We start from the raw sequence: 27,107 nt of genomic DNA, 5'->3' as shown, positions 1-27,107 counted from the left end.
GCAGCAGGCACAAAACAAAATGCTTTTGGGCACTGGGGACAAAAGGACAACAGTCAACATGACTTTTCCTCAAAAGCCCACACTGAAAATGACATCCCACATGCTGTTTTCTATGACAGCACACCGATGACAGCGTATTACATCATGCCATATTTACATGTGATATGGGATCCAAGACACGCTGCTTTATTAAAGCAGAGTCGACCATCAGGAAGTGCTGAGGAAGGCTGAGCAAAGAATTGGAAGAGACCCTGAGGATCATCTAGTTCAACATCCTGCAACACAAGAATATGCAGCTGTACCTTACAGGGATTGCCCCTGCAAGCTTGGCGTTATCAGCACCATGCTCTAACCACACTGTTACAGCCAAGAGGGAACCAAGCTGTAGAGAGCTCTGGAAATGCCTTGCAGGAAAACATGACTCACTTAAGGCACCACATAGGAGAATGCTACTCACCAAAGCCTATGGCCCAATTCCTAATGCCGTTTCCACTACTACTAGACTTTACCCAGCCAAATGGGACAGGAAGGGGACAATCCTAGAGTAAGCCACATAGGAAAAGGCAGCCAAGGTCACAAAACTCCAGAGTCCTGAGCCTGGGTGTGGAATTTCTGAAATTCAGAATCTCTTCATTTGAGAAGGCAAATTGCTGGTTCTGGGCTACCTGAATATTAAACAAAGTTTAACTACATTCTTGGGAGTTAAATAATGAACCTCCTATTCGTGAAAGCTTAGAAAACTGCAAAAACCCTTTCAAGTAGGACAATAAAAATATATTTCCAGAAAAGCGTCATGTAGATAGGGGACGTTTTATTCTCTGCCACTCAGAGCATCATCAGTTGGGCCAAGAAAACTCTAAATCAAGGGGTAAAACACTCAGATACTCAAGAGGGACACCTTTGCAAGAACTCAACAGGGCTGCACGACTATGTTAACCACAGAACAGCTTTGTTACAAAAGTTAAATGTCTTCTATGACCCATTCTCTGTTAACCCACTTTCCTCCCTGTCCATGCCTTACAGCACCACTTCTCTATTCTCCCTTTGTGAGCCTCTCTTTTCCCCTTTATGTGCCACGCCATGTGCTTCTGGATCCAGGAAGACAAAAGGAGCAACACAGAAGTCATGATGCAAGCTGCATTTTCCTGTCCCCACCCCTTTGGATCGCTTTCAGTGGACCTTGGATAGCTCTCTGCGGCTCCCACAGACCAACACATCATAAAGGTTTGGAACCGAAACTTTCCTTTTTAAATTAAACACCTTCCTAAAGGAAACATTTTGAACCTGAGCAATGAGTGAGCGCCAAACCAAGTATAAGCGACTTTCAATGCAAGACCAGCTCTCCCTCGGCACTGCCAAACTGAGGTTAGTGCGGAAGGCTTCACTTTCTGACCTCCTCACATGCAAAATCCCTTATAAGCAATCCTGAATAAAGGGTATGGAGGGAAAATGGAATCCCTGCTGTTTGAGGGACAGCCCAAGTAGTCAAGAGGGTGGCACCCAATGCTCATCCTACTCAGAGTAGACCCACTGAAGTTAATGGGTATGACTAATGATAATTAATTTCAGTGGGTGTACTGTGTGTAGAACAAATGTTGGACACAACCCAGAGTGTATGGGGGAGGCAGATGTGGGCCGACAGGTACAGCGACCGCCAATGACTGGGAACACAGGTGGACCTTTAAAATGCTAAGCCACATCCCCAGACTGGACACGAAGCTAAGACTCTCACCTTGCAAAACTACGCCTACTCCAAATTTGAAACTTTGCCATAGAATTTAACACTTTCCAAGACAGAGCAACAGCTTTGAAGCAAAAACTCCAGATGGCATGGCAAGATGCCTCAAGGGCAAAATACTGAACGGAGCTCCTCCATACATCTCAAGTTCTCAACGTGTTTTTAAGGCTCCCCATGAACATTCCTTCTGCCCTGAGCCTTCCACGCCTTTGCAGGAGGGGCCTCCCCTGTAAGCCACAATGGCCCCACCCTAAGTGAGATCTCCACCCATTAGAAAAACAAGAGCCAGACTTTTCCAGCGGGGCATCACTTAACCTTTTTTTTCCTCTTGTCACTCACCATCCCACATCCCAGAATCCTTTGCACCAGTTCCCTTGGATCTTCAAAAAGACTGCTGGCTCTTGGGTGGGGTGGAAAGCTTCTGTCCCTCCTCCCTCCTGGCTGCTGGAGCGAGAGTGAAAGAGAGCGACAGAGTAAGAGAGAAAGAAAGAGAGTGACAGAGAAAGAGACAGAGAGAGGGGGAGAGGGGAGGACGAGAATGATGGCGGGTGGGTGGGGGATGGACAGGGGTTGGCACATCTCCACGTCAATGCTCCGTTCTCTCTCCCCTTCTACCAGGCTGATGGGAGAAGATGCATCCCCTCCAACTTCTCAAAATACTTTCTACACACCTGGATGGGGACGACCTCTCTTTCTACCTGCCTTTTTACAATGGGCTAAATGAACAAAAACATCCCAGGGACATTTCTACCCATTCTTCCCCTCCTCTAGGACTAGGGAATTGTCGTCAGCAGAGCTTGGTACTCTAGATAAAAGGGTACCCACTAGTAGTGACCTCTCCTGTCATTATGCTCTCAGTGGCTTCAAGTGCAGGACTCCGCTAATCTCAAAACAGCAATGTGAAAGGTCTGTAGACCAGTTGCCATCAATTCTCAACGCCCCCTGCAGGAGACCAGCTCCTTTGTTTGACACCCCCCTCTCCAAGTCTCCTGTGAAGCTGCAGGGAACTGAATGGGGAAACCGAATGGATCTATGCAGGGAACCCTTTTTACAGAACAAGCTACTATGTGCTTCAGTAAGACTGCCTCTCCAGGGGGGAAACGAAAAAGTGGAGAAATACGATCAGTTATCAGAGACAGGTGACCAATACATTTTCCTATGATCAGCACGCTACACTCATGACAACATCCCAGAGATGAATGTACAAGACTTTATATATTCTTATGCCATGTATCAAAAATGTGAATTACTTTTGGTAAATTTAGGCCTGTGCCCTGGAAAGAAGCAAGGGTTCATATCCTGTTAACAACTGAGAATACGGGCAAAATATTGGTTAACAATTGCCTTAAGCCCTGAGTGGGTGAGCAATGGATCACCCCTTTTTGTAAGTGGAGGAAGCGGTGGCATTCAAAATTATCTGGACCCATCAAAGAAAGATCTATAACAAATGAACAAGAAGTGCCTTTTGTTGGCAGACAAAGACCTTCTGAGGCGAGGAGGACACCCCTTGCCTTTGTTTAGAATCAAACTAAGAAGACTAGCAGACTCTGTGCAGGGCTGACCTGCCAGACTTGGCCGTGACTTAAGTTCAGGTAAGAAATCTGGAGAAGGCGCTACACAATCAGAGGTGCAACATTCTGGAGCAACTTTCTGTGGAAGAACCTCACTGTACTCAGGACTCAACTGATAAATTCGTAAGGAATATTTGCAGTTTATTTTTTCTGATGCCTCAGCAGAAGGCCTGGAGGTGGGAAAAGGTCATGGCTTTCATCTCTCTTCTGGAATATTGGGGATTGACACAGGAGTTGGAGGTCGTGGAGATGCAGCTAGACAGGGTAGCTATTTCTGATGCCCACAACAGTTACTACAGCGGCCACTCCACAACTTTCAGAGCACTCTTTGTCTTCTTTGGTTAGGCTCTTAACACACAAGACTGCACAAAATCCTTTTCTATCAATAAACTTGGCAGCAAGTTTTGAGCTGAACTGGTGGGGTGTCATGCCTACTGTCACATGATGCACATGTCAAGTCCACTGGAAAAGGTGCAACAACTTGAGTGACTCATGCACTGTCTGGCTGGAGGAAACAGATGCAGGGGGCTCTCTCATGCCTGTATAAAAAAAGCTTAACCTCGCCTCACCCCCAATTCCTCCTTTACTAAGGAACCAAAATGGGGCCCTGCATCACGCTTGAGGGTCTGGAAGTTATCATGGGAATCAAAGCAGCTGACTATGTTCCAAATAGGATTTCAAGCACCAGCTCATCTGTCCGAGAACCAAGACTCCTAGTCTCATGCAGGAATCTACAGAAACAAAGAAGGAGCCGCTGCCCCCTCCACTTGTATGCTTCTGAAAGCTCCCACACTCTCTGCGTTGAGGCATCATTGCCGAGGAGGCCTTGGTGCTCAGCAGCTCACTGCCTCAAGCTGCCACAGGTCACATTGCCTAGGCATGAGGCCCACCCTTGGACAGCGCATCTGCCCTACCTTTGCTAACTACAAATACATTCCTCCTCTCCTTTGCCACATCATCCCTCGTCTCTTGGAAACGTTTTGAGGAATTAAGTGATTAAAAACAAGTTATGGTTTTCAATTATCTAAATTCCTTGTCCATGTGTATTATTTTTACTGTGTCCATTTTCTCTTTCAGCACATGCAATGAGTTCTGGTCAGAAAAGAAAAATGTACCTGCCTAAAGGCATGTTATTAAAATCACTGCCACTTAGCAAAAAAAACGCTTAGTCTGACACGAGAGGCGTCCCTGCCAATGTCCAATTGAGGGGGTGGGGGTGGGGAGCGCCCTAAAAGGAACCCCTTTCCACTTCCCCTATCCTTGGCCAGCAAGAGGAAGAGCAGCTCAAGTGAAAGTAGCATGCAGACCAGGGTTAGCACTGCGCAAAGCCAAGATCTCACCCACACCCCATAAACTTATAGAAAGGCAACTCAGACCTGAGAAGCAGGCGCCAAACCTTACCTGGGTGAGGCTTGGGGAGGAGGCATGTCCTGGTGGTGTTGCAGCAAGGGATGGGTGCCCCTTGCCTATTTCATGTGCAGAGTAAGGGGAGGGGGCAGGAGGGCCTGGCTGTCTCGCAACCTGCGTGACCTGTGAGGAGATAAACTGTTAGTAAAACCAGAGATTAGTAAAGCTCCCTCCATGGGGGTTCATTCACATGCTGAGGCTACAGACCTGGGGAGGAAAAGGAAGCGATCCATCCTTTGGCTCACAATTAGCTACTACTGGACACACTCACCGTCTCTCTGGCCACCCGTAAAAAAAGGACAGGGAGAGCAAGAGGCTGCGGGAGCAGAGCTTGTTCACACGCCTTATATCTTGCATCTCAGAACTTGAACACAGATGAAGGGTACATCTCCAATGGCAAAAGGGCGAGCCTTTCACCTGGTCAACATTGCCTTGCTTTGAGAAATCTTTAGTGCTTCAGTAATGAGAAGGCGCTTATCTTTCCTTGTAAAACTTCTCAATATTTCCCAATGCATCCCCATCCTTGGCACATGCTCGGTCCGCATCAAGCATCCAATGGAAACAGGTGGCTGGCAATTATTTTGGAATTCTTAAATTCCTATTTGGCCCTGAGACACACTCAAAGAGGCTTCCCCCAAAAAAGATAAACCCTACAGTTTGTAGCCAGTGCTAGTCCTACTCAAGAGTAAAGCTAATGAAGTCAATGGACACAACTGATTTAGGTATACACTGAGTGAAACTTAGCTGGATGCAACCCCATAAAATTGCCCTGAAGGAGCACTAAACACAACCCCCATTGCAAGTCAATCAGCAGCACTCTGAAGCTGAAAGTGGGCACAGAAGTCACTCAATGCCTGGTAGAGAAGAACGACTGAAAGCAGGCCTGAAGGTCGTCTCCTTAAAAGGAAGTCCTAGGACACCTGATGATGCAGGTGAAGAAGCTTATCTTCCAAGAGGCTACAGAGCTGGCAACAGCAGCTCTCTCCATTTGATCTTTCACTCGCGGACTGGAGGAGCAACTTGGGAAAGGTGCTGCTGGAGAGATCCAGAGCCCAGGCTGTGCAGGGCCTGATTGGTCCAAACAATTGGAACAATTCAATATGAAGACATCAAGTTTTAATATTTTAAATCCCCAAGGAAAGAGATACTAATCTGAAATCACTCAGTTCAACTAGCTTTCCCAAATTTTACTTTATTGTTACTATTTACTAGATTCTGAGTAACTTACAGTATATTTAAAAACACAGGGTTGTCTCCAACGAAGTCCTACCCAGAGTAGACCCACTGAAACTAATGGCCCTAAGTTAGCTGTGCCTATCAATTTCAATAGGTTTACTTTGAGTAGGACTAATATGGGATACAACCCATAAGCATTAAGCAAAACATATTGTACTATCAGCACATTCACACAGAAACATGTGCAATTCATTAAAAAATAATCATAATATATGAACCCACCCTTCCACAGCAGAAACAGAAAGCTTTGGCAGCACGCTAACAGATTTTGCAAATCATGCAGTTGCAATCAGTGGCTGTGAACTATCCTTTACCAACCAGATATTTAGGACTACAAATCCCATTTTCCACAGAGAGCTCCAGCATGGCACAGTGCTGGATGGGGCACACAAGAGCTTCAGTCCAAAATTTCTAGAGGGCACAAGGATGGTGACGGTCACTATAAACAAATTAAAGCATGTTGGTTTGCAACTAAATGAAACTTTTAGACTACCTACCTAGGAAAACCTTTTGTATCTGCTCAGAGGCAATAAAGGCGGGGAGCAATTGCAAAAACACTGTGATTTCTGTTTGGTTCTATGTACACAAGCAAAGATACTAAGGGAGAACACTGAAAGGCCACAAACCAGTGGAATGAGATGCCCTGGATTGTGGGCCAAAGTCCCAGAACTGCACAGTAGCAAGGCAGGTAATTACTGAACAAAAACTGCTTTTCTCCACAACATTTGGCTACTAGAGAGTCATAAACACACATGAATTTACTGTAACGACACATTACTTATTGAATCATGCTTATAATGCTTGGCCTGAGAAGTCAAAACACCCCACCATGGAGTTTCCTTTTGCACAGAAAAATGGGCTTTAATTTAGTGTATATGAGAGAGGGTCATGGGCTCCAGTTTTAAGAAGGTAGGGCACAATTTAATCCCACAGCATGCAAAACAAGGCAAATGCCTGAGTCCTAAAATTTCCGGTTTGAAACAGTTGTGAATATTAACCTAAAGCTGAAGCTGACAGAAAATGCACATGGCCATAGATGTCATCTGATTCAGGAGTGCCCTTAACCCATGGGTAGGCAGCCTAAGGCCCGGGGGCCAAATGCGGCCCAATCGCCTTCTCAATCTGGCCAGTGGACAGTCCGGGAATCAACGTGTTTTTACATGAGTAGAATGTTTGCTTTTATTTAAAATGCATCTCTGGGTTATTTGTGGGGCACAGGAATTCGTTCATTTCCCCCCCAAAAATATAGTCCGGCCCACCACATGGTCTGAGGGACAGTAGACCGGCCCACAGCTGAAAAAGGTTGCTGACCCCTGCCTTAACCCATGAAAATTATTGTCAGAGGAAGTGTAACATAATCATAATGCTTTATTTTATATTTTTGTAGACTGCTCAGAGGTTTTCTTACAATCAGGTAGTATATAAATTCTCTTAAATAAATAAATATCTCCAACACAAACAAGAATACGTAAGTCTGTTCCCCATATCCAGATCAATGCGTCATCTTGTCTGGATTCAGTTGCTGCTTTGAACACTGAAAACCTGTTCAAAACACTGCTGTAAATTTATGTTATATTTTTCATAGCAGAATGCAAGTTTAGTAAATAAGTTGTTCTCTTATTGTAAGATTATTCAGTTAAATTAAGTGGCTAATTAAGAAACTTGTGCTTGTGTTTTCTGTAATACAGAACCTTACCTTGAGCCCCCTTCCCCCCACTGGAAATATACTTGAAATTAATTCCACAATAAATACAAGATCGGATACATTAAAGTGCCAGGAAGAAGGCATTATCCTGAATGCCACCCTTCATTACTTCGTGGATCTCTCTCTTTCAGCATTTTCTCTCGGGGGAAAACTCCACCCACCTGTACCAACACCAGCTTCTACCCAAAAGGAGAAGCAGAATTGATACAAATCCAAAAAGGACAGAAAAACACTGCTGAGGGTTTTGCAAATGCCACTTTTATGAGTTAACTCCGCACCGTTTGCCAGTAAAAACAGGCTTTTCTCCACTGGGGGAAGGCTGCAAATCTGTAAATGGGATCTTAACTTTGCAGCTTTGCAGGGACAAAGCAAGACTGGGCTGCCTTTCCTGCCAGCCGGCCCTTTGTGATCTGACAAAATGGCTGTCTGTGTGGGAAGTCGATGCAGACTGGGCCAGAGGAATAGTGCGGCGTGTCTGTCACTCTTGATTCCATCACAAAGTGCGAGAGATTCTTCACCTTAGGGATGCTTCTGCATTCTACCCTGAAAACCTATTTCAACAGCCCTTTAAACACCCAAACCACCTAAGATTAGAAAAACAACAGCTGAGGGGGGGAAGGCAGTAAGGAAGCCCCACAAGAGAGAGGCCCTCCAGTCTCAAGAGCCCAGCAGGAAGCAAGAATTACCAATAGTTCTATTTCCCCAAAGCTGAGGCATCACAGGAGCAACGGCTGGAAATGGTCCCAGGAGCTTCTCTCTGTGTGTGTTTCTATGCTGACAATACCTAGGAGAACAAGAAAAAGGACACAAATCCCAAGACCCTCATGGAGCTCAAACTAAGGAGCTAAAGGAGCCCCTAAAAAGATACCCAGCCTTTGGGCCGCATCGCCCAATCTCCTGAGGCAGTCCTGGCTCTTCCCTTCAGAGTCATAGAACTGCATAGAACTGACTGGCTACCAATTCATAAAAACGAAAAGTGCTTTTTGATGGGAAAGGAAAGCTGCTGCTCACCTAAGGGGCTCACTGGCCACAAGCAGAAGCACTGGCAAAGGTGCTCTTTGGGGAGAAATCATAATGGGGAGAGGTTTCCCCCCCTTTCGCTTATTTCAGCTGTGTCAAGGTGGCTGATCGGAAACAAGGAGACCCAAGACAGGAGGCAGAAACTCTTCAAGAGACACTTCAAACAATGCCAATTAACACATCGGCTTCAGAGGCTGCATTGCCTTTGAAGAGAGGTGCTACGCTAAATGTTAGCACCTAACTTATGTGCCTCTTTGATCAGAAATTATGCACATTTTGCAGGCATAAAGAAAAACCTAGAATCCAGCCAACATACAAACTGGCCCTTGCTTTTAGAGCACAGCAATGCAGTTCAGTAGCAGCAGCAGGAAAGGTCTCCTCTGTTCTGCTTATGAAGTGGCAAGAGCTGCTTAGATCACAAGAGACCAAAGTTTTCAAGAGGATGCTGGAGATTATTGCTGTGCCTTTGTTTAAATGACACCCATCTCTGATCCTTTGGCTCAGATCTTCAGAGCTCTACAACAGTGTTTCCCAACCTTTTTTGGGCAAAGGCACACAGAGGTAGGCTGGTGTGCCGTGGGAGGGGGGCGGGCGAGTCGGGCGGCGAGCGAGCTCCCTCCCACATCCCATCGCCGCTCGCTTCGGCCGGCCTACTGGGCTGTCGCAGGCAGAAGGCCTGCGCATGCGCGAGGTTTTCGCGCCTTCCTCCAGTAGGCCGGCCGAAGCGAGCGGCGATGGGATGTGGGAGGGAGCTCGCTCGCCGCCCCGCGTGTGCTCGCCGCCGCCGCCCCACCTCTCGCCGCCCGCCTCCCTCCCACGGAACACAAGGCAACGTTCCGCGGCACACTAGTGTGCCGCGGAACACCGGTTGGGAAACACTGCTCTACAAGTCAGCTGGCTTTACCAGTTACCTTCTACAGTAGGTGTGGGGGAATTCTCTGCATCTGCTCAGGGAATAAGTAGGCTGGGTTGGGAGCTGGCAATGGGCAGGGCCTACATTCAAAGTGGGCAGGGCTAAAGCAGCATTGTTACAACACAGTTGCTATTCTCATCTCATTTTTATTTACTGTATACATTATTTATATAACTGACTTTTCTTTTTCTTTTTTGTTGTAACTATTGACAAAAAAAAATATGGAAGGAAAACTGAAATCTAAATACAATAAACACTGTAGTATTCTGGTGAGGGAGAACCCACCTTTCTATTTCTGTCTTTATGCTTTGCAAAAGCTATCTAGACTTCTCAGGCCAATAATTATAAATGATACAAAGTCATTGGTTGCCTTGATCATTGGCCTCAGCTCTGTATACCTGAAGGAGCATCTTCACCCCCACTGTTCAGCTCAGACAGAGGTCCAGCTCCAAGTACCTTCTGGCAGTTCCCTCACTGAGAGAAGTGGAGCTACAGGGAAGCAGGCAGAGGGCCTTCTTGGCAGTGGTGCCCTCCCATCAGATGTCAAGGAGATAAGTAACTATATAACCTTTAGAAGATATCTGAAGGCAGCCATGTATAGGGAAGCCTTTTAATGTGTAATGTTTTATTATGTTTTTATATATGAAGGAAGCTGCCCAGAGTGGGTGGGGCAGCCCAGTCACATGGGTGGGGTACAAATAACAACAACAACACAGTAATAATTACAATTAATAATTACTACTACTACTACTACTATTTGCTTGTCATGGGACCCACAGACTGACAAGCTGTCAAAGATACCAGAAGCCAAGTGACGTATTTTGCCAGGATTGTTCAAGGTGCCTGTATGGGTGATTGTGTACTGTATTCCTAAATTGCACCCTCCAGTTACCAGAGCTCTGCCATGTGTTCAGCTCTCAAATTATGACTATTTATCATTCTACCAACCAAAAAGGAAGGAATTTCCTTTCCATCTCAACAGTGGAAAAAACAATGGCCCCCCAGTAACTAACACCCCACACTCTGTGTATTTGTAACACATGCATGTTTTCTCAGAAGTTACCGTATTTTTCGCCCATAGGACGCACTTTTTCTCCTCCAAAAATGAAGGGGAAATGTCTGCGCGTCCTATGGGGCGAATGCAGGCTTTCGCTGAAGCCTGGAGAGCGAGGGGGGTCGGTGCGCACCAACCCCTCTCGCTCTCCAGGCTTCAGGAAGCTATCCGCAAACCGTGGGAGAGCTGCACGACTTTGTGCAGCTCTCCCACGGCTTGCGGAGAGCTGCCTGCACCCCGAAGCCTGGGGCGCGCTGAGCTCAGCACGCCCCAGGCTTCGCACAGCTCTCCCACGGCTAGCAGAGAGCTTGCCTGCACCCAGAAGCTTGGGGCTTTTGAGCTCAGCATGTCCCAGGCTTCCGACTTCGCGCCGGCTTCTCCCACAGCTTGCGGATAGCAGCCTGTTCTGGGGGCTGGGGAAGCTCGGGCTTCCCCCGCCCCAGCCCCGCACCTGGGGGGAAAATAACAATTTTTTTCTTTATTCCCCCCCCCCCAAAAAAACTAGGTGCACCCTATGGGCCGGTGCGCCCTATGGGGTGAAAAATACGGTAGTTCCACTCTTGTCAATGGACTTCCAAAAAGGTAAAACAAATGGTTTGCACCCCTTAAGAATTGTAATAAACTACCGGTAAGTCCTACTCTGAGTAAACCCACTGAAGTTAATGAACCTAAGTTAGGGTCTCCTCTGGGTAGGACTACTGTTGGATAAAACTATTAGCTTTCAAGTTAATGCTCTTACTTAGTATCCTTGTAAATATGCAGTCCTTGAGAAATATGCCTACCAAAGACTTTGGACGATCTACTTAAGTTATTTCTGTATTTTTTCTAAAATGCAATTTAGGCAATGCACAAGGATACAACATAGATCACATTCACACCATCCATTTAAAGCACATGCCCCCCCCCAATAAACATGGGAACTGTAGTTTACCCCCTCCCAGAGCTACAATTCCCAGCACCCTTAAACTATAATTCCCAGGATTCCTCAGGAGAAGCCATGTGCTTTAAATGCATGGTGTGAATGTGACCTCTGTAATGAAAAAATAAACAGTGTTGGTGGCCATCTGGGCTAGTTCATTAGCAGTGGGTCTCACTGCCTTGATGCTCATATTGTGCCTTTTAAAAATGCAGCATTTTTCTCACAGCTCAGCAACAGTCACACAGCCAAATAGCCCGGCCTCCTGACCCACATTTTTGGCATAAACCCGGAGTGGCTAGATCAGCTAATCCTTCCTAATCTCTTTTCTGGAAGAGTCACTTCACTGTGGGCTACCTGTTCAGAAGCCAGGCACAGAAGACACCTCTTGGGCATCCACCTATTATGGGCACAGAAAGGCAAACACACACACACACAGAACCCACAAGACACGATTTGAGGAGCAGCCTTTAACTGAGCTCCAGGACTAGAAAGATTTAGCACCACAGTCAATATGTGGCAGACTCTTTCATTCTTGCCTTCCGTAAGACCTCATTCCTTTTTTAGTGTAACTCCAGCAACTATGTTAAAGAGCATCCAAAAGACTATAAGAACTTTTGCAGCTTATATCGAGGAGTTTTGATTGCACTGCAAACATGTTATCTGAATCAGGTCTCACCTGCCAAAGATACTGGGCAGAAGAGGCCTGAATGAGGGCATCTTCCTAAACCAGCAGTTTCTGTTGAGAAAGTTCAACTCTGAATTATTCATTTGCTTATTTTGAATTAAACAAGTGGTTTTAAAACAGAGCTGCTTTTCTAAATGAAGATTACACACTTCATTTAGGATTGTTCTGTGGCTGGAGGCAGCTAAACTTTCCACACAGCCCCACAAAGCTCTAAGAGCTCATATCCAGTTGATTAGCTGCAGGAGGAAAAACAGTGTTACTTAAGCAAACCACAACTACACAGGAACCAAAGAACTTGGCAAAACTGCTGGGGAATACTTACAGTGCTGTACACAGCTGAGACGGTTGGAGTGAAGATTCGATCCTCCAGGGGCTGCTGCACAGGTCCCCGGGGGATTCTGTAAAGCAGCAAATCAAGGAAAACACAAAAGGCTAGAGGAAAGTGTATTTGGCAGGAAAGAAACATGTGAAATCCTTTGCCCATACTAGCATAAAAACAAAAGTTTTTCCCAAACGCCAGAAACCACAATGAAAAGGGGCTCACATTCAACACTGCAGCTGGAATAATTTCTACGGCCAAAAACTAGCTTCCCAGAAGATGTGACCAGATACAGTAAAACAAAATCAACAGACCTAAGTAAATGAGAGATCTAAGCTGAGAGTTGTAACAGACGACCCAATTTTTATTTTCAATATAAAATGGCCACCCCCTTTCAGTCACCCAGGAAAACAGCTCGTCAGCTGCAGATCCGTCTGACGGAGGCCAGGCCTGAGTCTCCAACAATGCAGGAAGAAAGAGAGAGAGAGAGAGAGAGTGCATTTATGTCACAGGTGTCGAGAAACCAGCTCGACATCAGTAAGAAAATCAGTAAGAAATCAGTCTCACACCAAGATGACTTGAAGAAAAAGCTTTGGCTTCAGCCGTGCCATGTTTATTGTGTGCAGTAAAAAATAAATCATCCTCTCTCCTCCAGCACTGAGCTTGCTCTGCCTGGTACTCAAAGGTACCAAATCAAAGGAATGTAACCTTGCTTTTGCCCACAGACAAAGAGAGTGTTATGCTACGTGAGCCAATCATTAGTCTAGCATGAGGTGATCACGTGCTCATCATGCTCTTAGCAATATCTCGTGCTGTAAAATCACTCTGCAATAATAAGAACTCTGCTCATGCTCTTATGTACAAGCAATCATTTTCCCACATGCCCTCTTTTCTTGTTTATATTATAAGAGGAAATCTTAATCAGAATCGTATATCTCATTACCTAAGCGTTTATATTTCGCAACATAAATTCCCCTTGTAACCCCTGTGGTGGGCCTTGGTCGAAACCACCATGCAATATATTGGGAAATAAAAAAAAAGCAAGTATTGAATACATAATAAAACCAACAATACATGCAATTACAATCAATAATATTTTTCTTAACCATACTCCATTAGGTAACCAAAAAAATAACCAATCCCATGGATCAAAACCTTCAGGTGGATTCAAAGGATTATGGGTTATCATTTGTTCCATATAATCAATAGTAGCGGAGATATTGGTTGATTGATCAGTTATATACATGCAACAATGAAAATGAATTAAGGCATAAATTCCACCTTTAGAGGCAAGGATTACATTTAAAGCATAAAAATTTTATAAAGCAACTTCTCTCATTTCTGACCTTTTTTTTGTTTTTTGTTGATTATTTTTAAAACAAAGATGGTAGAATTAAAAACAAAGCTTCGGTCCAATTTGCCACAGAATAACCATAAATCAGATTGAAGTAAATATGCAGATTTACTGCTCTTTCTCATCCAGTCCAACCAAACATAAAAATCTCTACACGCAGCTTGTTGTTCATAGGTCATGTAGGTTGTGACATTATCAACTGAGGCTTTTGGCCTATCACTCATAGTGGTAATAAAATAAAAAAAAACAAAAAGCAAAAAAAATCCATCAAAATACTCATAGGTCCAATTACAATATGGATAATGACCTAAAAAGTTATTGCTATTATGATTAAAACGAAAACAATAAGACACTGTTTCTGCAAGCAACAAAACACAGGCGATAAACTTATACGATTGTCCTTTATATTATTGCTAATCTTAAATGAAGCATTTACTGGAATACTAGAATACCATCACCAAAAAAAGCTCAAAACTTCTCAAAACTTTTTAAAATCATTTTTCTCAGCAGCTAAAAAGGCACTAGCGAAGCATATTCCGCTTGCTGTAACTAAAAAGATTGCAACAAGGTCGAGAACAGAGCCCATTGTCTTTGCAGGTCCTGTTAAAGAACCATATTGCAACTTGCTTTCTGTCCGGGAACCATGCCAAAGCACAAGAATGAAACAACTGGAACACACTGAAATCCCTTCACCCCCTCCCTTGCCAAGAGTCCACAATAGTTCCAAGACAGCCCTCTGTACATGCTCAGGGGAATACATCATAAGGCAGGACTCCTGAGGGAGGAGAAAAAAAGAAGTGATCTGGGGGGTAAAATCCAAGTGATGTCAATAAGGATGAGAATGGTAAATTAGTCCAATGGCCACTTCCGAGCAACCTGTGTGATATTTCGTGGCTCGATTATTGGCATGTAAAAACCACAATCCAGAAGAAGTCACACAACCATTTCTGCAGATACAGGAGCCCATTTGCTGTAAATAAGTCTGATGTATTGCTCCTTGTACTGCTGAGTCAAAAGTCCAAGCCCAATGAAGCGTGATGACACAGATGGGATGGTCGCTATTAGGAGGCAGCAAAACTGTAATGATGTTTGGTGGTTGAAGTGGCTTCCCAGGGAAAAGGGGGGCCAATGCAGTAGGGATGAAGATGGCCTTTCAGCGTGCCAGGAAACACTGGAACAGCTGTGGAAGAGCCTCTTCCATTGCAGAGGTGATTGTGATCTTGTCTGCTGGATCCTTATGTCCTTTAAGGGCAGAAAATAGTGGAGACAAAGTGGAGGTGGGCAGGTCCAAATAACTCTATCCAATTCAGCTGTCCAAGAATTTGTTGTAAATCCACCAGTTTAAGATGATGAGGAAACTGTAGTTGAGGCGTAACTGGAATGGCAGCAGATGCTGTCAGCTTGTGTCCCAGGTACATAATGGGTAAAGTCCGCTGGATTTTTTCCTTAGCCACTGTCAATCCAACAGGTTTTATCCTTTGCAGGATTTTGGGACACGGCGGAGGACAGAGCCGTGGCTAGCAAGCGAGCTTTATGCATCTCAGTGCCCACTGACTGGCAGGCTTTAAGCATGTCTGCAATGGCTATATTTGATGTTGCCATCAAAGGGCGCAGCACTTGCTTACAGTCCTCATGTGCATGATAAAACGCAAGCTGGCAAACAATCGCTTCTTGTGCTGCCAGGTCCTGAACTTGCCACTTGAAGGTATTGTACAAGCGATCAACAAATTGTCCATAGGGCTTTGCAGGGCCCTGTCTGATGCTGCCCCATCGGCCATTGCGCTCATTCCTGTCATCAGGGACAGAGGCCAGAGCGTCTTGGGCTGAGGCTGTGGTGGCTGCCCAGTACATAGGATCAAGGGCCAACTGTTGGGCAATGGTAAGAAAATTGCCTCCTCCCGTCAGCCCATCAAGAACATCAGTTTGGGTCAGCATGACGGGGGCTGGGGGTGCAGGAGCAATCACAGGAAAGAGATTTGGAGTATCAGAATCAAAAGGCAGCAACGGAGCAGTGGTACAAAGAGTCTCTTCTTGGAGAGGAATGGTAGAAGCGGTGCCAGGTGCCTTGGGCGGAGGAGGTGGAAGAGCGGGGGGTGCTGAATGCGAAGATTCTTGGAGAGGAGTAGTAACGGGAGGCGCAGGAAGCGAAGAATGCAGAGGAGGGACGACAGGAGCCGAAGGAGAAAAAATGTCTGCCTGTTTAGGAGGCTGATAAGACGGTGCTTCTGAAAACAGCATGAGGACTGGGAGGGGGGGCAAAGGAGCTGAAGCAGCGGCCAGGAGGAGATTTGTAGGAGTTAGGCTTGAGATAGCCTTATAAACCTTACAGCAGGCATGCAAAACTTTGACATCAATCTGAGGGTGGTTTTGGAAAAATTGTCCTATTTTTTCCCAGTCTTTTAAACTATAATTCCCATGCTGAGGAAACCAGGGACAGTGAGTATCCAAGGCTTCTATAAGCGACTTGATGTCAGCATCTGAGACGAGAAGGCTGTTGCTGGCCAAAAGAGATTTAAGGTCTTCAAAAAACTTTTTCTGTGGTGGAGAGAGAGACTGCCCCATAATGGCAAAAGAAAGGGGGGGGTTGGGAGCACTCACCAGGGATCCACTAGGTGGATGAACGACGCGTCTGCAGCCCTTGCCGGGCGAGATAAGTGCTGATAAGTCCGTAACGTAATCCAGAATCACATACACGGGGTACCAAGGGAGCACTCACCGGGATCCATAGCGGATGAAAGACGCGTGGTGAGCGCTGAACGATGAGAAACAACGTGGAGTCCGAAGGTAGTCACACGGGGCACCAAATGTCGAGAAACCAGCTCGACATCAGTAAGAAAATCAGTAAGAAATCAGTCTCACACCAAGATGACTTGAAGAAAAAGCTTTGGCTTCAGCCGTGCCATGTTTATTGTGTGCAGTAAAAAATAAATCATCCTCTCTCCTCCAGCACTGAGCTTGCTCTGCCTGGTACTCAAAGGTACCAAATCAAAGGAATGTAACCTTGCTTTTGCCCACAGACAAAGAGAGTGTTATGCTACGTGAGCCAATCATTAGTCTAGCATGAGGTGATCACGTGCTCATCATGCTCTTAGCAATATCTCGTGCTGTAAAATCACTCTGCAATAATAAGAACTCTGCTCATGCTCTTATGTACAAGCAATCATTTTCCCACACACAGGCATTTCACTCTATTAATCCTTTTCCCTACTTAAAAGCAGTTCTGGGAACTAGAATTCACTTCCTAACAGGCTGACAATTTTGTAGCTTAAAGGAAAGCTGCCTTTGATTGGCTGCCCTAAACTTGCAATTAAAAGAGCTGCAATAATCCAGAATATCCACACTGTAAATAAAGGTGTAGCAAAAAAGGGTTTTTTTTCTAATGCCACAGAAGGATAACAATAAAAGGTTTGGTAAAATAAAATATATGTGATTCAACAATTAGAATCCTCTGCAACAGGATTAAGCTCTCTCATAAACTACTAGTTTCCTTCTTAAAGCAGTGTGGTCACTTGCTAAGAGGTTCAGAGGATGAATTTCCGCCAGCTTATAAAGAACTTCCTATCAACACAAGGAGGCTCCCACACTCATTATGAAGAGAAGAATGGTCAGGCAAGAGAGGAAGGAAAAAGCGTGTTGTCCCTAAAATTGCCTCAACTTAAACTGAGCTCCAATTAAAAACCAAAAAAACAGGCAGCGTTTCTCTCTAGAACACCATGCTTCCATCAGAGTGTGGTTTAAGAGCTGGAGATCCAGGGCAGTAAACACCAAATTGCAGATTATCACTCTTTTGAAAAACACCAAAAGATAATATTACTACTCAAATGCAAGCAGCTAGACCACTCTCCCATAAGGTGCTTGTCCTGTCCTGCTGCTTCTGTGTCTATTCTCCCTTAAATTTTATCAAACCACAAAACCAGAACCTATCGAAGGCATCTGAAAATCCCTGACAACAGCAGCAGTTGACCTCACACAACTGGAACTGGGACCTTTGCACTCAGCTGAGAGACAATGCTGGTTTCTACACACCATCCCCAGGAAAAAGAACCTGACAGGGAGGAACTCTGTGGCTTGGAGCTTACTGAGGTGGTGGTAGCTGTACGAACAGTCTACTACAGTGGAGAGAAACCACACTTACAAACCTTCTAGAAATAGTTAACAAGCGAGGAGTCAAGTTTACCGGAGTGTAAAGAACACATCCTGAAGGATGAAAGCATGGGAGACAATTGCTCACCCTGGTTGCCCATGAACATTCCTGCCACAGCAAACAAACAAACCTTCATGTTGGGATACCACAGGACTTGCTGACTTATGTGGCAATGACTGAGCTCTGCAAATCTTGTGGGGCTCCCCTCCCACCTCCTGGCATGAGATAAAGTCAGGCCCTCATCATTCCAGAACTATGAACATGCAACATTTCCACAAAAGCTCCACTGCAATTTGAACCTCACCGGGCAAGGGGCCAGAACTTCCCTTCTGCCCCCGCCCCTCCTGCATGCTGGCTTGGACTAATAAAATACACCCCTGAGATCTTGACAGCAAGCCAAAATCTGCTCTGGCTTGTTTACACAGCTGCATGCCCCGTCCAGCACCACAGGGCAACAGACAAGAGGCAGAAGCGTCACCTAGCCATGGCTACTTTGCAGGAGCCCAGCCAACAGAACCCTTCCAAACTCTGCTTGGACATGGGCGTCTACCTGTTTGTGGACAGGAGTCACAAGAAGCTTTAGGCAGCAACCAGCAACGTCTGTTACCAAGGGGGAACACTGAGATGCCACCCACACGGGAGGGCAATGTGGCCATTTTTCAGCACAAAACACCTCCCAGCTCTGTTGGGATAGCAACAGCAGTGCCACCCCTTTGTCTCTCCCATTTAGATATCTGAAGTCGCCAAAGAATGTGGAGCCTTAACCCTACACAGTCCAAAATTTAAAGACAAAGCAGAATATAATGATCAAAGAGAAGCAGAGTGAGCGGCAGCCTTTCTGAACCAGGCGCCTTTCAGCTGTTTTAATAAGACCATGCCCATCAGCCCCAGACAGCAAAGATTCAAGCCAACTCACCTCATGCACATTGCACTGGCGACCTTCAGGCTGTGAGTTTGGAAGAAATCTGAGAACAGAATCCCAGGCTCACCTCATGAGGTTCTCAAATACAATCCCACACAATGGTGAGCTGGATTAGAAAGTTCCATGCCGGTCCCTGGTAAGGAAGTCCCTTTCTGACGGAGCGACCGGTTCACTGGCTGCCTTCTGATCATCAAGAAACAGTAACTGGAGCCGACAAACAAGGCACATGCCTTAAAAATAAGGAGCCCACCATGTGACGTATCACATCACAAAAAGCAGGGCAGTGACAGAGCAGAACACGTGCCCTCTGTATTTTGAAATCCAGGCTACATGATCCTTGCTTAATGTACACTATTTATTAGGAAGTCGAGAAATGGGCTGAACAAAACAGCCTCTTTCCCCTGCGGCCAAGCACTGCTCCTGTTTCGTATTCCCCTTGCATGAACTTGCATTACACCCACATACAAAGCAGCCTCGGCACTGACCAGCTTCCTTCTTTCTCTGCTCCTTGGAGCAATTTCCAAGCTACAAACACTGGCAAGGTTAATAATCAAAGTCGTTCCAACTATGAAGACAAATAACCCACAGTTAAGCTTTGCTTCTTTTTTTTTAAGGCAGGGAGCGCCTTCACTGAGAAATTCAGAATACATTTAGCAAACTGTCAAAAGAAAGTGGAGCTCAGATACATGTTACAATGCAGCAGCAGCAGCTGGAGCTGTTTTTCCAGAGGTTCAGGACCCAGGAGGCCTACAAGCAAAGGGAGGTGGGGGGGGGAGGCGGTAGGCTAGCTACACAGACCCATTGTCAGATGACCATCCCTGATTTGACCAGGCAGCACAGACTCAAGCAGCTACAATCACCTACTTGGCTGCAGGTCTTTAGCAGCGGCACCAGAAAAAGGGGTGGCAAAGCACTGTCTGGGGGTGTGGGAAGCATGTGGAAAGAGTCTTTCTAGCAACAAGGAGGGGGCAAGCTACCTATCTTCTTCCCCACTGGTGCCACATATGATAGGATGAACCCACAGAAAAGTGGCTCTCAAAGACCTATTACAATGTGTGAAGGACACCTCAGGATACTGCAAAAGCAATATGGCCCTTTTTAGGGATTTTAATGCATTTTCACAAAAGCAGCTTCTAAAACTGGGGTTCATAGCCCATGGTAACTTCCCGGTGTAAGCTGAGAAACACAATTGCTGGAGCATACCAGACAGAGGGGTGGGTAAACACTTGAGTCAGTGCAGGAAGGAGGACTTCCTGCTTCCCACTAGCAACTGTTCACCTCGCACTAGAAAATATTGGGGCTTACCTACATTAAATAACAGAATTTTAAAAACCTGAGAATTTAAACAACTAAACACTAGAGAAGGAACAGATGATGCAAACCCTCTTAAATTAAAATGGTTTTAACCAGGCACCAGAAATTCAGCAGGGACAGTGGCTGCCTTGACTTCTATTGGGAAGGAGTTACACCGAGCTCAGCCCACAATACTGAAGAGATGGCTTCTTGCTGTCATGAGTCATGCTTCTGGTCCATGGGGGACCACTAACAGCATTCTTCCAGATGATCTCAGTGACCAACCTGGGATGTATAGGGGAAGGCAGTCCTTAAGGTATTGTGGGCCTAAGTTGCCCAGGGCTTTATATACTAGAACCAGAACCACGAACCTGGCCCAGCTACACTTTCAAACAGCACCTCCCCTGCACTGATCCTATGTTACTTCAGATGACGCCTGGGAGAAACATATTTTGTCAAAGGATAGGAGAGTTCTTGCTTAAAACAGGCACACACCTGCTTAACAAGGCTTGCCATGCCCAGAATACCACACTAAATTCACTTCCTGGATTGTGCACAAGAGATTTCATTTCTATACCAGGGAATTCAAAAAGAGATGGCACCTTGCAGAAAGTGAACTGTTTTTCACATAGCAATCATTTCTAGTCATTAAATACTTGCCAGCCATAAAAGATTAAACTACATTCTAGTACTGTTTATTAATTAGATGCAAAGAAAATTAATTATTAAACTGATGGATGGTGTCATCATTCATGCCCCTGCATTCTTCCACAGGAATATAACAGCCTGGTAGATCGGGCCAGCGAATGATCAAGCATCCTGTCCCCTACCAGACACTGCAATGGGAAGCCTGCAAGCAAGACCTGAACACAACAGCAAATGGTATCAGAGACATGCTGCCTGAAAGAGTGGAGGTAAAGCATATCCATTAGGGCTAGTTGCTGACTCACCAGCAATCTGTTACTTGAGGACAGAGAGGAGAGGGACAGTAGCAAAAAATGGCAAGCTGCACACATGGGAACTCAAAACACACACAAAAAATTGTTTTGCTATTTAGCAATCCAAACTAATATAATCAGAGTGCCAGGCCACCTTGGCTACACCACCCTAGTACTGCAAAAGCCTACAAGGAGCAGACCTATCAGAATGACTTAGAAGATCCTAGCACTGCTTGTGGAGATATCTGCCATTCAAGTCTGGGAGACTGGAGGCTAGTGATACAAAGGCTCAAAGGAGTGTCACTCCTCAGCTACCATGAAGCCCTGGGTTGGGGTGGGTTTTATACCCACAAAAATTAAAATGACAGCTTTTCAAGCCCATCATCCATTGTGAAAGGGCAGAAGCACATTGTCCAGTGGAAGTCACTTAAACCAGCAAGCACCTTGCCTCCGTGGAGAGGATTACTACTGATCAGGGCATAGACCTGGTTATGGCGAGATCAGCCAAATATCTGTTCAAGAGCACCGTTTCCTCTCCAGAAGGATGCAGAAATATGAATGGAATATACCCCTGACTCTTGCTACAACTGTGCAACATTCATTAACAATCAGAGGAGGGAGCAGGGAAGGGAAACTTGGGAGCATTAACAAAAGCTCAGGGCCTGAAAGAACTCTTTGTCTCCCTGGTCAATGCCAGTCTTTTGAATGGCAGAGCACAGAGCAGAAAAAGAATGAGGGAGAAAGGGAGGGGAGGTAGGGAGGGAGACCCACTGGGCCAGCTCTTCAGGGGACATCTCCTCAGCTGCCAGGCAGAAAAGGACTCTTGCATGAGCATCACACGGCCTCCCAAGCAGCCAGAAACGCAGGCATTGTCCACTCACAAGCACAGCTTGATAGAACCAACACATTTTGCTCTTGTTCCGCTAGGGAGCTCACATTCCAGGAACAGAACGCCCTATCCTGCATCAAGCCACAAAGTGAAAAGTGAGGAAAGCAAGTGACAGGAAATGTATAATCCTGACCTTTTCTTCATAACCTGGGAACGTTTTCTTCATCTCCTTCTGGAGAGATTTGTTAAAATACATAATGCAAGACCCCAAGAGTTAAGTGCCATTTAGAAGCAAGTTGTGGTGTTAACAGAGATTGAGTCTGACCAGAATACTTTAAACAACAAAACATTGAGATCGCCGAGTGTCACCACATAAACCCAGGCCTTCTAGCTCAAAGAAATAGCTTCAAAATAATGTCAAAAGGCAACGTGGAAGTCTAGTTTCTTCTGATTAGCATTCACGCCCAAGGGTACCATTTAAAAAACCAGGTCCCTGCAATTATTTGACTGCATTCCAGAGGCTCTGTTCACAGCCAAGAGAGGCTTAACCCCAGGCCATCCTAAGAAGAGCTTAAGGTTATGAATTCACCCCACAATTTCTCTTCATGACCTCACCACTAACACCTTCAGTTAAGAATGATAATGAAACCTAAAATAATAAGTTCCCCATTGTCCTGGGTCTTAAAATAAAGGAGCATGCTAGGCAAAGCCAGTTACGAATATGACTGCAGTTCATTTCAAGGCACAGCCTTGTGGCTTCAGCAGCAGTTGTAAACATCTATTGGCCACATCTGGACTTCATGCCAAGCTATAGTTTAGTGACCTCCAGGTTCACATGCTCCACTGCTGCTCTTTGTCCAACATGGTTTTCCCTTCCACTTTTGCTTATGAACTGATGTTGCTCTAGACCAGTGTTTCCCAACCTTGTGCCTCCAGCTGTTTTTGGCCTATAATTCCCATCATCCCTTGCCACTGGTCTTGCTAGTCAGGGATGATGGGAGTTGTAGGCCAAAAACATCTGGAGGCACAAGGTTGGGAAACACTGCTCTAGACAGACGAACAAACTCGACTTCATGTTAACTATGGTTTGTTTCAAGCATGCCTCCTCTTGGCCACATGGGGGTGGGAAGAGGAAAGGGGAGCATGTGAGCCTCTGGCTCATTCACATGCTCTTGCAACCAGTGTTAGAAACTGAGATATGAAAGATGGAGCTAAATGGCACCTTAAACCTAGGTTATGGGTACAACGACGGAATGTTTTTTTAAGAAAAAATAATAATAATACAAAGCTGAAAATGAATGAACTGAAGCTAAAATATTATGTTCATTTTTCACATGGTGTAGTCCTTCCCCTGCCCACCCTCCTAATATTCTTAAGAGGGTCTTTCTCCAGTCTTCAGAAAATAGCTGGAAGTGGGGAGGCAGAAAAAGGCCCTCCCTTCCTTCCACTCTGCAGTTTTAATCTGAAATCTTAGGTGCAGTCTTAGGTGCAGCCAGAAAGTGCTCATGCTAATGGAATTCCTTGTCGCAAAATACGCCTAGGACAATGTGAGTTTCGAACACTGCTTCCAACTTGTAGCTGTCCAGGTGTTCTTGAAATTCAGCTTCCATCATCCCTTATTATTGGCATGCTGACCAGTACAATAACTGGAGGGTGGTGGACTTAGTATGACTCTCAAACATGACCACTGTGCCAGGTTCTAAAGGTAACTTTTCAAGGCAAGTCCCAACCTATTTAAAAATACAGCATTACAAGAAGTTTAGAACAAATTAGTCACAGGAACAGGTTCTTGAAAATCTCTCTCTCTGGTGTCAAAGACCAGGTAAAGAGGTGTATCTTCACACATGACAAAAACTACATAACGGAGGAACCAGGCACACCTTGATGGAGAGGGAATTCCATAGCTTAGGGGATGCCACAGAGAATGTGTTCTCTTGGGTTGCTACACCCAAAATGGATGTGGATGAGAAAGTCCCCTCTGCTGATCTTAACACTTGGGAGGGTGAATGCAGAGAATGCATCAGAGCTAAGGCATGAAGTGGTAACTGTGAGATCTGTTGGTTGCAGTTGTAAGACATGCTCTTGGTTGATCAATGCCTCACACCAAAGGCTTATGTTATTTGGGTAAACACAGCCTTCCAATCAATGCTTTCCAAATAACTCATTTTCTAATTTTGCAAACTGTACTCAAGTCCTGTATTGTGCTGCTTCTGTACTCCTCCTCAGAGTAGAAAATGAAATTCCAAAAAACTCCGATTTTCTACCAAAAAAATAAAAAGTAAAGCTGTGAACAAGGGAAGGATGCAAGTCCAGTCTCCTACCCTTCACAGTGCCAATAATACCCTGACCCTAAGATTCAGATTACAGTTTAAATCCCACTACGCCCTCACCTTATTAGAAATTCACCAGGCACTAGGCTGTTTTGCAACTGTTGTGGGTCCAACTGCAACCACATGGAGATCTCTGGACGCCAGGTTGGCGACTGACATCTCCATGTGGCTTACCCCTCCAGCTTTCTTAAGCAGGTAAGCAGAAGAGCTTATTCACTGCATTTATATCCCATCCTTTTCTCCAGTAAGCACATGGTTCACCTCTCCCCGCCCCCATTAATCCCTACAATGACCCTGTGAGGTAGGTTAAGAGGCTGTGACTGGCCCAAGGTCATCCAGTGAGCTTCATGACTGAGTGGGGTTTTGAACCCTGATCTCCCAGGTCCTAGTCCGACACTCTAACTGCTACACCACACCGGCTTCCTAGAGTACTTCTGCTATTGGGCAGGTAGGTAAACGAATATGGGGAAAGCAAAATGTCACTCAGAGAAGGATCTGAACTATTTTCCTTGAAGCTTGAATTTTATTCCGGATTGGTTTATACTGTATGCTGCTTTAATGTGTTGTAAACTACTTTGAGGATTTTTCTTTAAAATATAAAGCGGTATAGAAATAGAAATAGAAATGAAATGAGTAACAACAAATATAAAAATAAGCACCACTAGGGGGAAAATGGCACCTAGACATTCCATTGTGGCAACTGCAACCTAGAGTTAAGGTGCCATTTGCCAATTAGCTTATATATCTGAGTTTCTAACACTGGTCCAGGAAATTACTGTACATTCAACCAAATGTTTGAGTACCAACTGAAACTGAACAGGCACTGAGCACCTTGATATTTAGGGAGCTACTATAGACATCTTCGCTTAAGAAGGCTTTCCCTGAAGTGTGGCACAGCCATTTTATAGAATAGTAATTGTCCAACTGTAAAAACAACTTTACTGTTTTTAGTTTGCATCAGTCTCTTTTGTATTTCATCTTGTTTCATCTTATTGTACACTGCTTTGGTAGGATATGGCTGTGGAGTTTTTTTTTTACAAATCTAAATAGCAATAGTAGTAATAATAATGAGAAAAAATGTCTGAAGATGATAAGATTATGCTCAAAATGCACCTCAGATATTTAGTGCTACAGCAAAAGAGGCCTTCTCCAACCCTGCTTTTCTTTCCAAATAAGTCATTAATACAGATCCATGGGAAGAACATGTAAGCTCAAATGGATCATGCCCAGAAGGAAATGATTTAGCAATGCAGCCGCTGTTTACAGGATCAGTTTATCAAAGCTGCAGTCTGAGCCTAAGCTTCATGCTAACAGAGCAGTTGCTTATTTGGGAATGCAAAACCTGGGCTCTCCCAAACATACAAAAACCACCTCAAATTGAAGAATTTAATTCTCATTTCAGGACTCAGAAAGAATACTCCCTCTCTAGCCATGAGGTCTTCCCAATAAGTGAGCGGGGAGAAAAAGGTACAACTCTTATTCCCAGAGGCATGTATCTGCAATATGGCTGAAGTTCCAGTAGTGCTCCAGCCTGCTGGCAAATGCAGAAGAACTGCAAAAGAAAATAAAAACGACATCAAAAATCCTCAACCACTAAATCAGGAGACCAAGCAAATGGTCTCTGGAACTCTGTGACAATGTACAGTGGTACCTCGGGTTAAGTACTTAATTCATTCCGGAGGTCCGTTCTTAACCTGAAACTGTACTTAACCTGAAGCACCACTTTAGCTAATGGGGCCTCCTGCTGCCGCCGCACTGCCAGAGCACAATTTCTGTTCTCATCCTGAAGCAAAGTTCTTAACCTGAAGCACTATTTCTGGGTTAGCAGAGGCTGTAACCTGAAGCGTATGTAACCTGAAGCTTATGTAACCTGAGGTACCACTGTATCTTCGATTTCTGCCCAAGCCAGATGGCCACAGAATTACTGATGCTTTCCAGATCAGAGTCTATCCCCACAATCAGACCAAAGCCAATACAAGGCATGAGAGCAAGTCCATCAAAAATCCCCAAAGCAACTAGAATGCCTGTGATGGTGCTGAAGGCAACCATGCTGCAACTGACATGTTGAGCATGGGGATGGGATGTTGAGGAGATGTGAGCAAGTGGCGATAACTTCCATCTCACAGTGTTCTTGCCATTTTTCTTCAGGTGAAGTTTTCTTCAGAGTTGCTCTGCTGCTCACTTTCAGCATAAGAACATTAAGGACAGCCATGCAGCTGGGTCAAGCCAAACAGGGCCCTCCTGGTCCAGCCTCCTGTTCTCAAGAGTGGCCAACCAAGTGCCCCAAAGGGAAGCCCACAAGCAGGACCTGAGCACAACAGCAGCAACCTCCCCATTTGTGATTCCCAGCAACTGGGATTCAGGGGCCTACTGTTTCCGACAGTAGAAGGAGAACATAGACATTGTGGCTAGTAGCCACTGCTAGCATCTAGCAGAGAGAAAGCATGGGGAAACCACACTCAGCACCATCAATTAAGAATATGAAAAACAGGAATCCCCAAGCTACAGCTGAAGGTGTGTGAACAGATGACGAAAAAAAATACAGGTGGACTGCCACTCTCCTAGTAAATAATTCTTGGGGGCCACAATAGGTGATAGGGAAATAGGAAGTGACTTTGACAGGTAGACCCATAACTAGTGTCCCCTTACAGCTGAGGAATCAGTGATATACTACTACATTCTTTCTCCAATTCTCATTCGCTCTTGCACAGACATTAAGCTATAATAGAA

The 27,107-nt window shown here is 45.1% G+C and overlaps 1 protein-coding gene across 32 annotated transcripts in view; it reads right to left on the bottom strand.

Annotated features, from left to right (window-relative positions):
- Positions 1 to 27,107, bottom strand: part of EIF4G3 (eukaryotic translation initiation factor 4 gamma 3) — an 84,677-nt gene that overhangs the window by 50,985 nt on the left and 6,585 nt on the right. For 16 of the 32 annotated variants that reach the window (XR_003707987.2, XM_077931121.1, XM_077931124.1 and 13 more), the window contains exons 2-4: positions 12,571 to 12,646; positions 4,711 to 4,854; positions 2,078 to 2,182 (exon numbers count right to left, since the gene is read on the bottom strand). Coding sequence is in view for 31 of the 32 variants with exons in the window: in XM_077931121.1 (XP_077787247.1) it covers positions 2,078 to 2,182; positions 4,711 to 4,854; positions 12,571 to 12,646 (325 nt within the window). In the remaining variant the exon portion in view is untranslated. Of the gene's footprint in view, positions 1 to 2,077; positions 2,183 to 4,710; positions 4,855 to 12,570; positions 12,647 to 18,981; positions 19,171 to 27,107 lie in introns of those variants that run through there. The other 16 variants (XM_028741426.2, XM_077931132.1, XM_077931122.1 and 13 more) reach the window with 9 other exon arrangements.

Source organism: Podarcis muralis, chromosome 7 (assembly GCF_964188315.1).
Source record: "Podarcis muralis chromosome 7, rPodMur119.hap1.1, whole genome shotgun sequence".
Lineage (NCBI taxonomy): Eukaryota > Metazoa > Chordata > Lepidosauria > Squamata > Lacertidae > Podarcis > Podarcis muralis.
Note: the sequence above shows the minus strand (reverse complement) of the source record. Positions and strands in the feature narration are given on the sequence as shown.